Source organism: Dufourea novaeangliae, unplaced genomic scaffold (genome assembly GCF_001272555.1).
Source record: "Dufourea novaeangliae isolate 0120121106 unplaced genomic scaffold, ASM127255v1 scaffold329, whole genome shotgun sequence".
In the NCBI taxonomy this organism is placed as follows: Eukaryota; Metazoa; Arthropoda; class Insecta; order Hymenoptera; family Halictidae; genus Dufourea; species Dufourea novaeangliae.
Genome location: NW_015374214.1, coordinates 62,861 through 78,753, shown reverse-complemented (window position 1 = coordinate 78,753; position 15,893 = coordinate 62,861). Strand labels below are relative to the sequence as shown.

The 15,893-nt window shown below is 36.9% G+C and overlaps 1 protein-coding gene across 1 annotated transcript; it reads right to left on the bottom strand.

Moving 5' to 3' along the window:
- Window positions 1-567: 567 nt before the first annotated feature.
- On the bottom strand, window positions 568-9,460 carry LOC107192359 (phosphatidylinositol 4-phosphate 3-kinase C2 domain-containing subunit beta). Its single transcript, XM_015581586.1, has 24 exons — window positions 9,204-9,460; window positions 8,890-9,099; window positions 8,578-8,812; window positions 8,010-8,274; window positions 7,697-7,917; window positions 7,514-7,622; window positions 7,278-7,436; window positions 6,979-7,208; window positions 6,815-6,914; window positions 6,304-6,723; window positions 6,024-6,225; window positions 5,771-5,944; window positions 5,438-5,698; window positions 5,190-5,378; window positions 4,886-5,117; window positions 4,465-4,611; window positions 4,145-4,393; window positions 3,644-4,080; window positions 3,416-3,572; window positions 2,548-2,783; window positions 2,258-2,458; window positions 1,125-1,321; window positions 819-1,066; window positions 568-741 (listed from the first exon to the last, which is right to left on the bottom strand). Exons 1-24 carry the CDS (start codon window positions 9,458-9,460, stop codon window positions 568-570), a joined length of 5,310 nt encoding a protein of 1,769 aa, XP_015437072.1.
- Between the last annotated feature and the right edge of the window lie 6,433 nt (window positions 9,461-15,893).

Here is a 15,893-nt window from a genome sequence, read left to right as displayed (position 1 = left end):
ATTTAACAAAGTTATCCTTATTAATTCAATTAATTTTATAATTTACTGGCATTCAGTGCCAAGTACCCAGATAGCACATAGACAGCTTAAGACGGCTTAATGACTGCGTAAAGACGCTTCAGACATAAAATAGTCGTAAAACGGGCGTTTTCAAGGCGTTATGTGCTGTTTGGGTATGTTTTTAAAGTAAATGATCCAGACAAATTTTATAACCACTTGTGTAATTGGGTCTCTGGTTAAATAAGAAAAGTGTTTTAATATTACGACCTTTCTTGAAAAGGCAAAATAATTTTATGAAATATGCCTATTCTTCTACCCTTATATTACTTAAATATAGCTTTATACTTTGCGATATTTACTGACTTGTCTTAAAAAGTTTTGTCACCAAATATGAAAACATGTATCACTGTTATTTATAATGGCTTTGTAAACACTACTTTTTTTTATGACACTATTAATGTGCACGGTGTATAAATGCTATTGTTAGTATTGTGCGATTGAAGTTTTCTCTCTTTATAGATCTAACATTTATGAGCATTTGTATGTTCCTCAAATTTTTATGTTCCTTCATCGAATACTTCCTAGGGAAAACCATTCAATAGTTTCAGTTGTTAAATCCAAACATTCAAGTGGTAAGCGTATTCCACCAAGAAATTCATTTTCTTGGAGAGTGTCATGGTTCCATATTGTAGCTTCTAGAGTTCTTTCCTTAATAACATCTAAAGACATTCTATATTCCAACTATAACGAAGAAATATATGTTTTAGATCCAATGTTTTATACAGATAGGAATAAAAGCTAAAAAAGTAATTCAGTACCATTTCCATAAACGAAGGATGACAATTCTTTTTCACAACTTTTGTCTTCCGTTTTGTCTTTTTTGTAGGATCAGGTTTAAGATACACCTTGACATATGTATTTGGTTCTTGACCGTTAGCTACCTTAGGCAAGCCCCTTGCGTGATGAACCATTACATAGAATGCTCCACGAGTGTAGTGAAGGGACATTTTAATTTGTCCGCTTTGTACGTTATCTCTGACTCTTTTTTCAGCCCACCAATTGCCAACTAATTAAAAAAATTACTTATAATTCTTGTACAATTAATCTTATAAGTTTTATCATACCTTTTACTTTACGTAAATGGATATCAGCATTCTGCTGATCTCGCAGTAAAGGGTGGAAGAATGTGTATACTAAATCGCTCTGTGAAATTTCAGGTGCCATTTTGAATAGGCTTACAAGGAATTTTTCAATGTCTGCTCGACGTTTATCAGCAACTTGTTTGATATTAGATCTGCCGACGCTCATGCCGCTTGGTAAACTGTATAGTACAACCAACAAGTATTATATTGCTTAATTACAGTTGTAATTATGTAAATTATATTACAGGCTCAGTAAATGTACGAACACATAATTTATATTTTGAGATCATGTTTTGGAAGAAATTTTGTATGTATCAACAATTTTGATCAGATTAGATAGAACATGTAAAAAGATAATACAGTTCAAATCTGATAATGAAGGTATAAAATACTTTTTAGATACAAGTAACAAGACAACATACGTTTGCTTTATATTTACACTTTTTGCACCTTTTTAGAGTACTGTACATAAAAAGTGTATTACATTTGGAAAAAAGAAATTGTTTTACAGGTATGTACTGCAACAATATTTTGTAGCATACTAGACTTTCTATTATCTAACATTAAATACTTCTTTCTTTTCAAGGAAAATCTAAATTAACTAGAAATGGGGATCACACGATTCCGTGCTCAAATATCAGTACAAAAAACTTCATTAAAGTCACCAACTCCCGAATTTTACAGAAAAATTTCACAAACTGATTCCAGTGTGTCCAAGTCACAAAAAAATACGAATGATAATTTAAAAAATTAACACTGATACGATATGATTGAATGGCAAAATCATGATAAAAAGAAACTTTGAAAATATTAGAAATAAGAAATATTTAATTGAAATTATTACACAAAGGAGGACTTGACATTTAATTTATATGAAATTGAAAAATACCAACGGTAAGGACGTATAAATAAAAAAATGAAATATAAAACAATCATTACTAGCTTTGCGTCATTAGTACACATGAAACCGAAATAAAAATATACTGCACATATGTAAGTGTCAAGTTTTGCAAGCAGACAGGAAATGAACAATTTTATCTCCTTTAATGAAAGGCATGAATGTCATGATAACTGATATTACTATATAAATTAGTGTAGAGGTGTACACTACTTACCTAGCAACTTTAGCAAGTGGAAAATGAATGCACAGTTTCTGATAAAATTCACAAAATTCTTTGTATGATCGGAATAAATAAGTGGGGTCGGCATGACCCTTCCGCTGTATGCGCAAAATATACATATAATATTTTTCAGGGTCATAGCGTTTTTGATACCCATGTACTTGAACACTTGTTAGTTGACCTTCTTGTTGCATTCTGCGACAATCATACATAATATAAGTATAATTATAAATACACTTCATATCATACTTATATACAACTTTATCAAATATTGCCAGTCTTACGTGTATGTACGTGGAATGAAAGACAATAGTGCTCCGTCATTGTGGTCGCCTGAGAATCTCAATTGTGCTAAATTATGCAAGAAGAAATTGAATTGTGTAAACCAACTTTTAAGTGAACTTTCAATCATTCGAGCAAAGGTTGCTGCTGCCTCAGGATTCGTTTGTTCGGGAAGAAGAGCCTTTTGCACATAACTAACTGCATCAACAGTCACACCAGGAATACCAGATGAAGTCATCTGTGAATTTGTGTAATTATTCAAGTTAAGCTTGTTCACTACTTCTTTAATCTCCAAGTCATTAAGCTTTTGTTCTATAATCTGCAGTTTATGCAAATTAGACATCTCATCTTTTTGCGATAATAAACTGTCCATTTCTGAAGACTGTTTGACACTTTCAGTAAAGACAGTTTATATTAGTATAGTTTTGTTACACACACACACATACACACACGAGCGATTAAACTAATAACTATACTTATTAAATTATTGAATCTTCACGTGTTTAACGCTTCTCTTAATTGATTCGGACTGTTGCAGTTTATGATATTATAGGACCTCGGACGATAAACACTAATTAACGACACATCGCATACAGTTTAGTGTGATAGCAGACCGCTTACTGATAAAGTCTGTGGATAAGTCTTTCCGTTGCGGTCTCGTTGTTTTTATAACAGAATAACGATTTAAATTATCATACTATCAAGTTAAAAATAAACTCCTTCTTTACTAATCAAATAATTGAGCTACAGCAAAAGCATTTCTTTGCATTAAATAACCAGTTTTATAGTAATATTAAAACTTAGTCTAAATATTTTCTGATAATGTATTATGTTTAAAGTATATGATACATTGTATATTAAAAAACATACCAATCCAAAAAGATGAAGAATAAGATTTCCATGTTTTCGCACAACATTAAATGCTTGACAACACAGATCTACAAAGTGATGGAATTTGGCCGAAGGTTTATCACCACCATTTATAACATAAGCCATATCAGAAGTTAATACAAATGGTGTCCTATCCCTGATGAGAATATAATACGTGCAATCATTTTTAATAAGAAATTTAGAATGTGCAAATTGAAATACTCTTACCTTTTGAAGTTACCAAACATTTGTGCATCGCCTAAGAATTTTCCAAAATCAATATGAAATAAATGACCTGATGTTTTTAACATAATATTGTCATTATGCCTGTCGCAAATTCCTAAAATATAAGTGGCGACGCTATAACCCGCGCAAGATGCAGTGAAGTTTTCTACAGCTCTTTCATACTCTAGTTCTGAAGGATTGTGTTTTGCCAACCATTCAGCAATTGGCCGATCTTTAAAGGAGCCAGTTAGTCCGAATTCTACCTGTATTTTTCTTAGTGTTTCCGCATCGGTAACCATCTCTATCATTCCACGCTTATGACCAGTAGGCACACAAGCGAATGTAACCATTTTCAGATCAAGGCCTTCTTTTAACCAAAGTTTATCCATAATACGAACCATTTGAAGAGTTAACATGTCTTGTTGTAAATCATCACCGACCTTGAAAATCATTTTGACATATAAAAAATTAATTATGTCGTGAACAATTGTGTAGTAAACACACCTTAAAAATTGCTGGACAAATAACATCATCGCTACTGATAAAATTGATTTTCAATGGAAGAGTAAATGATGGAAAATATGAACAGGTTTGCACGTTTATTCCAAATACTTGTTTACTAGGGGACAGAGGTAAGCTTGTACCATCATCTTCCATTAACTGACAATGTATATTTTGTAAACCAACTTTAAGTGTATCCATCCGCAGTGATTCTTTTGTCAATTTTATATTTTCTGCTACTTCGTGTAAATTCTGAAAAAGTATGAATTAAAATTGTTACTCATATTACACTCATAAGATATGATAAGCTTTAAAATGCATACTTTAACTAGTAATTGTTGTGTGAGGAAGCTGTTCCTCAGTGCTTCGCCAATCACAGCCAGCAATGCACGTAGCATGAATTGTAACCTTCTGTGGTAACGTGCATAACTGATATTTTTGTCATCTTCTGGCGTAGCTTCAGCAGAATTCTGAAAAATAAATAAATTAATAGTTTTAACTACAAAACATAATAATTTGAATAACAGTAAAAAAGTACAAATTAATTCCTTAGTATATCAAAATAAGTTGGGAAATATATAGAAACTTATGATTGATTACAAACTTGAAGTCTATATATGAATGATTAACATAAAATAACTAAATTAATAACTAAATAACATAAGAAAATAAATTTTCTATTCATTCATGTGGTAGAAGTTAAAGAAAACACAGATTTATCAAAATTGTTTGCTATTATTCAACCTGTACCTGCGGACTTTGTCCTGGTAACGCTTGTGTTAACAACCAATAAATATGATGAGCTACTCGTGGCGAAAGTAATGCTCGTTCTAATAAAAATTTCGTAAGCGGTGAAGTCTCGTATGTTTCGTGTTTTAATGCTTGCAATAACTGCGGTAAATAATCCACAAGTTCATCGTTGCTCAGTTCTCGAATCCAAACAACAGCCATTTCTCTTACTTTCATATCTGGAAAACTACAAAATGTTTATGATTATTTTAGTTACTACAATGTTTAGTTAAGTTATTCATTTGAAATATGAAGTTACCAAGGCAATAATAATTGTAAAGCTTGAACCGGAGGTAGAGGACACCAAACTCTAAGGGATGCATGAAGATCAGGTAAGCATGCCCAGTCCCAACTGTGTGCAGCTAGAAGCACCTTAGGCAAAGCTTCTGGTCTGTCATGTAGGTAATGACGTTTTTCCCATAAAATTTCTCTTTCTTCAATAAGTGGTCTACAAACAACAAAATTAAATGGTAAAGACTTATATGTACATTAAAAACATATGTGTACCTTGAAAATGTGTTCTGTTGAGTAATGTCTATCAATATCTCTTGTGTATTCTGATCCAATGAATTGAAGTCGAGAGACTCTACATCATAATCTCTCAGCTCCGTCGGGAATAACACCTTTCCTCCATAATCAGGTAATTCTAAACCAATAATGGGATGTGTATCCCCGTGGGGATGGATTCCAGGTGCTGGGGCAGAACCTAATCTCTTGTCAGCAATCGCTGGCCAAAGAGACAGGAAGAAACTTCCTTGACTCATAACTCTGTAATACAGGAAAAAAAAAGACGTTGAAAAAGATACCAATATTCCCTATCATTTTTACATAATTCATTACCCATCGTAATCAAAAAATTGTATAGCGCCCCAACCCAGTTCTTCCTTCTGCATAGTATTTTCTGCAGACGAATTAGATTCATGATCAGCAGGTTGTAATGTACGACCATATAAAACTAACACCAATCTCGCCTCTCTGGGTACTTGACATACGCTTATTCCGTGAAACTCCAACCTTTTGCATTAAAATTATAATTTAGATTTGAGAGATAAGCAATATTTAATTCTTAATCGATAAACTTAAAAAACATTACCATGAATTAAATAAAATTCTAGGATAAAAATTAGAACTGACTGCCATAGGTTCGGATAAAACTGGATTCCCAACAGGTCTAGTTCCATGAAAGATTTGGGCTGCAATAATATAATCATCATGTTTCCATGATCCTGGTAATCTATGCAATGCTCCAACGTGAACTAATACAGTATCCAATACCTCGGATGATATTAATGTATCTATCACAAAAATACATACATTATATTCTATTAAAAATCATCATTAAACAAAATATATATTGTATTTAATGATATTACTTGTAGGGAATTCTCCTTTACTATTTAATTCGAAATCGACTCTAAATGCGTGGCAATAAGTTTCTACAAGATCTTGAATAGCATCGCGTATTTTCCGACAGTGAGAACCAATTACATCCGGAAACTTAGTTCTCAAAGTGACGACAGAGTAGTCGCCATCTTCATGTAGTATTTCAGGTTTCTTGCACTCAATATTTGTTGTGTGAACTTGAGGTAAAAATTGACAACACGCATTAACGAAATTATCGACAGCTTCCGTGATCTCAAATGTTTCTATATTTCCCATTAGAGCGCACACTGCTTTTACTGCTTGCACAACACCACGGGGTTGTAATTGCGGTAAAAGACTGGAACTATGATTTGTAGTTACTAATTGTATTGCTGCAGTCTCCACGCGTTCCATTTCTTTCTCTACGGTTTCTGTAATTTTTATAAGAATTCTTCCAACTCCATTGACACTTTATGCATTTCTGTATTACAAAATAAGATTTTTATGTTTTAAATTTCATACCCAATAGAATAAGCAGTGTTTCGTAAGAAATAGGTTGAACAGGTTCATTTGGAAGAATATCTTCTAATTTGAGACATTGGTCACGATTATCATCTTGGAGCTATGGAAATGGTTAATATTATAAAAAAAATTATTCATATTTTTAAATGTAGATAAATACTTACTGTACGTGCTATACATCTTTTTATTTGTGCCTTAGTTTGAATAGCTAATTCAATGTCCTTTTCTAACTTAATGCATTGATGTATATATTCATATTGTGCTAATGTAGTATTAGGTGCAAAATACTCTGCTAATCCCCACACTCTTAAACAATATTTTTCTATGTTTACTGTATCTTCATCTTCTAAGGAACAAGCAACATTAAGAATAACATGTTCCACACTGCAATTTACTGAAAACATATATGTATTTATGGACAATTGGACTACTGTACTTATTTAACACATTTATAAAAGCTTACCATCACAAGTAAATGAAATGGACGGAGTATTTTCGTCAGAATCCATTAACTGAGGATGTACAACCAATTTTATACTTGTGCCTTCAGGATATAAACTTTCCATCATTGGACTGATTACATGTCCAATGTTTGTACTGGGATCATTGAATGGAAAATCACCTAGATAAATTCCGCATATGAATATAAAGTTCAATCATTATAAAAATAGAGAAAATTATTCTTTATTTTTTACGAACTTCGCACAGACTTCATCATCTCGTGAAAAGCTTTTAGGTCACAATCATGGAGCGATGGTCTGGTTTTTTTCACTGTTACATTTTCGTATAAACGTGTTTGTCGTTTTTGCTATGAAAATTAAAACTTTCAGCATATAAATTATTGCTGATTGAATTTAAAACAAAACTTTGTGGAGAACTTACTCTTCTATCTAAAGAAGTTCTCCTTCTTTCAATAGTGTTCCAAGCAGATGAATTCCTAGGAGGCAGTGGTGGTGGTGCTGCTGGGGATACAGCTGGAGATTTAGCAGATTTTTCCACAGCAACATATACTGGATCCGAATTAACACTTTCATTTGTGCTGTACATATAATCGAATGGATCAAATGGATCATACACTGATCCACTAATTTGTGATTGTGCGTCTGTTTAAACAAAGGATACTGTTAGATATTGGTATTACTATCTATTAATACAATAATTCTCTTCTACTTTTTTATCACTGAAGACATAGTACCATCTTTCTGTCCTTGTGAGATATCAGTTTGATATTCAGTCTTAACAAGTAATGGATCGAATGCTTCCAGTACACTAACTCGAACATTTGATTTATCTTCTGCATGATCAAAAGAACTCAAATCTATAAGATTATTATTTGGCTTTTTCTCTATCACTTTTAACACATTTAGCTGCTCATCGTCCATAGAGAATGTAGGCTTCTGAACACCACAACACACAGCAGGAGTAATACTTGGTCTGTAATTTATAGGTAATGGAGGTATCTGCAAACGAATTATTGTTTTAAATATAATATAAATCTCATATTAGACAGGGAATTCTGATAACAAACGAATGCTGTTAATAAACTTAAAGTTACTGGATTCAAATGTAACTACTGAACTAATATTTAATATAAAACATGTGTACACAATATACCTTCATTAGAAAATAATTGTTTAAATTACAAAAATTCCATGCAGGCTGGAATTAGAATTAGTAATAAAATTATTATGGTCATAAAAGAAATATCTAGAGTGTTAGATGATATAGATTGATATTAAAAGACAATGATATGAACTGCTTACTTGTGGTGTCATATCAGGTACATTTCTGCTAATACTACTAGATCTTGACATGACGGGACTAATTTTTGGAGTACCAGGTGTACAAGGTGCAGTGGAAGATCCAAGACCTGGAGAAAGTGACTGATAATGAAAATCTCTAGAGTGATAAGCAGCAGAACTACTACTTCGCGATACTCTTGTCTGTTTTTTTAGTAATGATGGATGAGTGTCCCAGTTTAGTTCTATTGATGATTTTCTGTTTACATAAGATTAATTCAAATCATAAATCTGTAAAACATTATTTCTATAAGTATATCTAAATCAAAATCTTACGGTGGAGGAGGTGGAGGTGAACAATAATCAGTTAGATCATTCTGCTTTACAGGACTTGTAAAATTTATCAAGTCCACAGACTCTTCGTGGCTTGCTGTAGTTGATGTTGAATTTCGTCTAGATGGAATTGGTGGTGGTGCTATTATCATAACATTTTTTGACTGATTGGTATTAAAAGCTCCAGGCCTTGGCCGACTTCTGCTCTGAAATCTATAATACCTCCTCTTACAATTTTTCCTAATTACTAACATTGTATATAGTAAATTCAATATCAACATTTAAATAATCTAAATTTTTAAACAATCTTAATTTACTTTTCAACTTGATGTACACCATCTGTTTCTGGCATACTACTATGTACAATACTATTTTCTCCATGTATATCATTATGTGGAACACATGGTTGTTGTATATTATTAAATTCAGAACGTTGTTTCTGTAGTTTAAATTTTTCTAAGGCAAGACTCTCTAAACTCAATGCCTGTGCACGTTCTAAATCTTCTTGGAATTGACGTTCGTAATCAATTACTGCAGATCTTTGACTACTTGTATTACTATTATAGTGTGACATCTATAATTAAATTAGAAACTGGTTAGTATATTGAAGAGTGACAGAAGCAATTGGATATAAGTATAAATATATATTGGAGTTTTAGATATGATTTAATTGTTTCAATGTATTGGTATGGTACTATATAACAATAGATATGTATCTAAGAGTTGGTAACAGGAAATGAACAGAAAGACTTCCTCCACACATTCTTATTCTAACCTACACATAATTCATACACATGAAAATACTTTGATTTGTTGGCTATTAGAGGTAAAGAAGTAATAAAGGTAACAACTTTGTATTTAACATTCCTGCAAATAAACTGATAAGTAATGCACACTTGACAATTAACACAAATAAAAATAATAAATGAATTTAAAGATACTGATTGAAAGTAATTAAATTTCCACTGTTTACAAATTAATGGTTATAACTGATTATAACGTGAATGAAATACACGATCGGTATAGGACTTGTTATTATGAAGAGTCGCGTTATTAATTTAAGGAGACGGAAGTGTTACGCGTCTACATAAACAGATTTGCAGCTCATTTTTTAGGAATGTCTCACTGTTAGGTATTGCAGAAAATCGCCCAGCAGAAGGACAATATAGTTTGCAAAAAAACACTGTCATCTAATTACGGAAATGACATTTTCAATCTTATGTATTCGGCGTTGTGTATCATCGTGTGTAAAGTATAAACGAGCCACCGTGGTGCGTAGTCATGCGTAGTAGATATATACCTACATTACCTACACCACTACATATACATATCAGTCTCTATGAACGAAAAGTGCACTGACTCGAAGCTGCTGCCACCAAGCAGAAGGCAGATGTCAAATACGTAATCGTATGTGTGTGCAATGCAACTATGCTAAATCATACGTGATACCCAGCTACGTAACACATCGTACAATCAATGCAATGATAGAATAAAACAAAATATTCACTATGGTCTGTACGTAATTAAAGCGATAACAGTGTACAGTTATACAGTAACAACAAATCTTTTCAGCAGCGGGTTGTCTGATCAGCTGATTAAGAGAGGTTAGCTCACCTTGCCACCTGAAACTCATAGGTATCCTTGTGAATTTTTATGTGGGAATAGAATAAAGTAAATTGGAAATCAGTTGTAAAACCTGTAATATTGTAATTCAAATATACAAAAATATTTTTTTATACAAAATGGCGGTGCTAATGCTGCTCATTGAGCTATACAGTAACCCCGTGCGTACGAGCGAACGAGAACCGTCAATTCAGTGACAAGTGAAAGCTACGCGCGTAGTCGACCTTCCTCGAGACGTTGACCGACGGAATGGAAACATCAGCAATTTTCAAAGACCGCCACGACGACTCGAGAATTCTCTTACGAACAATGGCTTGTTGCTACCCCGTATCTTCCACGTTCTGCAATAAAGGAAGGGGGGAAGAACTTATAAAACGATTGTCCAAACCGGGGAAGCTCTCTTAGTTTTTCGACTCTTTTAACTTTCGGCTCGTGTGTCGCTTCTGCCACGGCAAGTTCGTTCGCTTTTCGACAGTCGCGCTTCGCTTCAATCTTTACATGCGATAGCGAGATGAGTGATAACGGTCACTCAGTTGTTCAGTTTCGGGTTTCCGCGAGGATATCTCTTCCTCGTGCGACGCGACTTCGCGATTACGCGCGGCCTAACAGGCGAGTTTTATAAGACACCGGACCGCGAAGTGCAACGTCCGAGACGGTGACAACGTATCCCGCAGTGCCCAAACCCTGTATCACGGCTCCGAGCGCCAGCAAGTCTTCCGTCCTTTCAAGGACCCGAAATCCCAACCGAATCGACTGAAAGCGACACGTAACTATCACTTATCTTCATCATCATTGGTATGTTAAGAATTATTTGTATCCTTTATTTATTCGACTGTTAGAATATATCTTTGTTGTTATCATAAACGAGAGTGATTTCCTATCCCTCCCGTTCCCTAATCCTCATTGCGTACTTTACCGGTAAGTTTAGACAGGGCGTGCTTTAGTACCTTAAGAGAGCCAGGACCCAAAATTATAAATAAAGTAACGACCGCAACGCGGACTTGACGTTACACGACAATAACGAATAATTTTTTATTCGAATAAATTTTCATTCGAGTAACTTCTTATTCGAAGAAAAATTTAGTCGATTCACAGACAAATACAGTGATCACGTGATTTCTACGAGGTATGGTTACAGGTGATAGGTGACACCTAATGTTTTAGGTTAGGAAACGCTTGTTATGGGTTATATAAATATAAATAGTATGCAGTTCGCCGGTGCGGGTGACTGGGCGACTGCGTTATACATAGGGGAGTTATTTTCATTCATTGTTACGCAGGCACACAAGTGCTCCTAGAGGAATCCCAAGAACTTGCGAACATTTGAATAGCAACTAACCGCGTCTTTTACCCCGCCGAGCAACTGCGCAAAATTACAGGGCCGTGACGAGAGTGTGGCGACACCCGACTTCGGAACCCTCCCCCCCCCCTGACCAGGAGCCACCATTGGGTTATTGGACATCGGCCGATTATTTGGATATTTGGGATAAGGGTCTCCCGTCCTACGAGAGGACCACACCGCCAACCAACGGTGGAGGAACCGACCTCGTGAGGCGGCCGGTCGACTGCGGAGTCGCCGAACAGCTGCACCAACGGAGTCGGATAATATTGGCAGTGACCGGCGCCTCTCTCTGCACAGGACTCCCAACGGAGGTGACTGCGGGAGAAACCCATCATTTGGGAGTACAGGCGCGTCCACGGGACTGAGCGTCGTACTCCAACCAGACTCCAGGGGAGTCAGGATTATTGGCGGAGAAACTCTCAAGGCCTGATGAGTCCCTGGAAACGCGGTGCACCGGAAGTCCGGCGAATACTCCAGGGGAGATTCGCGGCGGGGCTACGGGGAACGGAACGGTGGAGTAACGGGGAAAGGGGGGTACCGCCGAACGTTACGGCTGATTGCCGAAATCCGCGGCTCATCATTCGGTTGCGAGCGAGTAGCAAATATACTTGGCTTTGAATCCGTGTCTAGAGTAACTTTCGTCGGCCCTTTTGTGCGAGTGTGAGCGAGCGAGTACCAGGCGACACTGAGCCGAACCTCTGTGAGCGGTAACTCATCTCTTTTACCTAGGGTGATTCTGTAATTAATTGCGGTAAAGTCGAAACGAATTAACATCGGTCAACTTCTCATCTTCTGTTAGAAGTTGCGGGTTCGCGGGTGTGACCGCGAGTAGTAGCGTACCGCGCATACCATCTGGCGGAGGCGCCGTAGCCGAATTAGTTGTTAAATAGTTTGTATTAAGACGTGTACCGAATTTCCGGACAAAACTGTTATAGAATTTGTTATCGTAGGCCACCGATTGTAAGCGTTGCCCTCAAGGGTACACGTGTGGCGTTAATAAACGTCTTAATTGACGCAAATCGATCTCAATTCATTCGCGAACCGCCTCCTGCTGTGAGGAGACTCTGCATTCTACTTGCGAAACTCGGCCCTTGTGCATGCTAGCCGGCAACCGCCACTCTCTCGTAGTTTCCACTCTGAGTAAAGTTCGGAGGTATCGGAAGTCCTGCCCGATACCGGCACTCGGGGAATGCCTGGCGTTCAACTAGTGGAGGCGCGGATAGTCGCGGAGAGCGAGAGAGGGGCTTTGTTCGCAGCGAACCACGGCCACACGGTTGTCCGGGGCCCAAAAGCTAAATTTCCGCGTAACAAGGGTCAATACTTATTTCAGTTTGAAAATTAGGTTTGCATATGTACAGGGTGTTTCGTTTAACTGGAAACGGTTATCGGAATATCTCACGAAGGATTAAAGTTATCAAAAAAATGTTCGTACAAAAGTTGTTTGGTACAAAGGGGGACATTACGTGGTATAAATAATTTTTCTATAAGTATAGTAGTGGGGGAGACATCAAAGTCAAGTTAATTTTTTTAAATGGAACCCTATGTTTTTATTCATATTATGATAGTGTTTGTTGAGACGGATAAAACGAACTGCCACATGATATCATTCCGAGTTGTAAAATATAAATTAAATACAAAGTAGTCAGATCAACACGGATCGTGTGTCGTAGGTCAGCTGAACTCTACGTGACTGTGCCATCTTCTCTTACCTAAAATATTCCTGGTATGGAAACAACACCAATACTGTAGCAAATATGAGGAGTTAAGCATAAATAATGGATTTTAAATTTCATTTACCACTAACTTGTAGTAGATAGTAAGATACTAACTTGTAGTATCAAGAATTAATTAATAATTTTTTACGTCATTTATCCTTCAACATGCCCACCATCGTTACAAATACACATTTCTATTCTGTTTAAAAATTCTCTTTCGACACTTTTCAACATCTTGTCCTTTATTCTTTCGCATGCGACTATAATCCTGTTTCGTAAATCATCTTAAAATCTTACTAATTTATCATTTAGTACTACAGGGAATGATATCATGTGGCAGTTCATTGTACTCGTCTCAACAAACCCTGTCATAATATAAATAAAAAACTACAGGGTTCCATTTAAAAAAATTAACTTGACTATGATATCTCCCCCACTACTATACTTATAGAAAAATTCTTTATACCACGTAATGCCCCCCTTTGTACCAAATAACTTTTGTACGAACATTTTTTTGATAACTTTAATCCTTCGTGAGATATTCCGATAACCGTTTCGAGTTAAATGAAACACCGTGTATATATATTTATATATTTTATTTCTTATCACAGTACTACAATGCTATATTTACAAAAAAATATAAAGAAACTAATATTAGAAAAAGTTCACTTTATTAATAATTGTTGGTTTCAGAAATTATATTCTAACAATTCCTGGTTTAGTACATAAAACCATTCATACATATTCATCCACTCACTGAATTAAATTACCAACCAGAAGTACCAAAAAACATTCAAATACAATAATGTGGGAGACGGATAGCCACTGTGCGAGGACTAGGACAAAAACGTGTCCTCGCCAGCCGATAAGACGCGCACGCGGGCCGTTGGCTGGTGTCAACGGCACGAAGCATAAACAACACATGGGTGCGTGCGATAGGTGAGCGACCGATGAGTGCAAATGTGAGAGAGAAAGAGTGTGTGTGTGAGAGAGAAAGAGAGGTAAAGGGCGATAACCGCGAGGTAGGCATGTAAGCGAATACGTAGCCGAATACTGATATAAACCGCGAAGCAACGAGAGAGACATGGGGTAAAACAGCGAGCAGTGAGAGATAGCGAGTATTGTGAGATAGCGAGAATCCATCCGATATTATGAAGTACGCATTTTATTCTATTAATAAAATTACTTACACCTATAAACACGTGGGATAATTGTCTCAACCGACAACCCGATCAAATCCCTACAAATTGGGGGCTCGTCCGGGATCAGATTAAAATCAAGTTGGGTGTAGTAATTTTTGAAAGTGTCAGCGGTGAGTTCAGCATGGAGCAATACAACCAGAAATACACCGTACAACAATTGAAGGAGATATTGCGAGAAGCGGGACAACCCACTGCAGGCCCCAAAGCAGAGTTAATAGCAAGACTTCTGGACTTGAATATCCTGGAAGAAATACCAGTGGGCGTACCTGAAGACACGCAGGAACTAACGGTAACTAAACACCAGGGTAGAGCCGAAAAAGAAGTCGAGTGGATGCGTCGCGAGATGGAACTGGCCCGGAGAGAACGAGATATGATGCAGAAGGAATTAGAAATAGCGTAGACGGGAAATCGACGTAATGCAGCGACTGCAGCAGTTGAATTCGGCGACGAACCCAACACGACCAGCTATGGAGGGGGTGAGGCTGCGCCAGGACCTTCTACGAGCACCGATGCCGACGTTCGAAGAAATGCATCGAACACGGATAAGCGTGACAGTGATCGCCGAGTTGCTGAGCCACTTCGACGGCAGCGGACCCTTCGAACATTGGGTACGGCAGTTAGAGCTGCTGCGAGGTGCGCACCAGCTGACTGATTGCGAAGCGATGGTACTGCTGGGGTCGCGACTTAAAGGAAAGACGATGGAGTGGATCCATTCCAGACCAGGGCACATCACGATGCCCATAGACGAGCTTCTGGGCGAAATGAAAATGATGTTCCACCACCTCCCGGACAGAGTGGCCAGAAAGAGAGAGTTCGAGCAACGACAATGGAGACACGGTGAGCGCTTCAGCGATTATTACCATCAAAAGCTGATTCTAGGGAACCGTGTGCCTGTCGATGAAGACGAAATCATCGAGTACCTTCTCGAGAGGATACCGAACGTGACCTTGCGAAATCAGGCACGCATCGAAAGGTTCAGGACGAAGGCCGAACTTTTCGCTGCATTCGAGAAGGTGGTCCTACCGCCGAGAGCCGATACCAATCGATCTCCAAGGACAACGACGGGAGCAGAGGGTTACACGGAGCAACATAGACCGCGAGCCACCAGCAGCCAGCAGCAGGTCC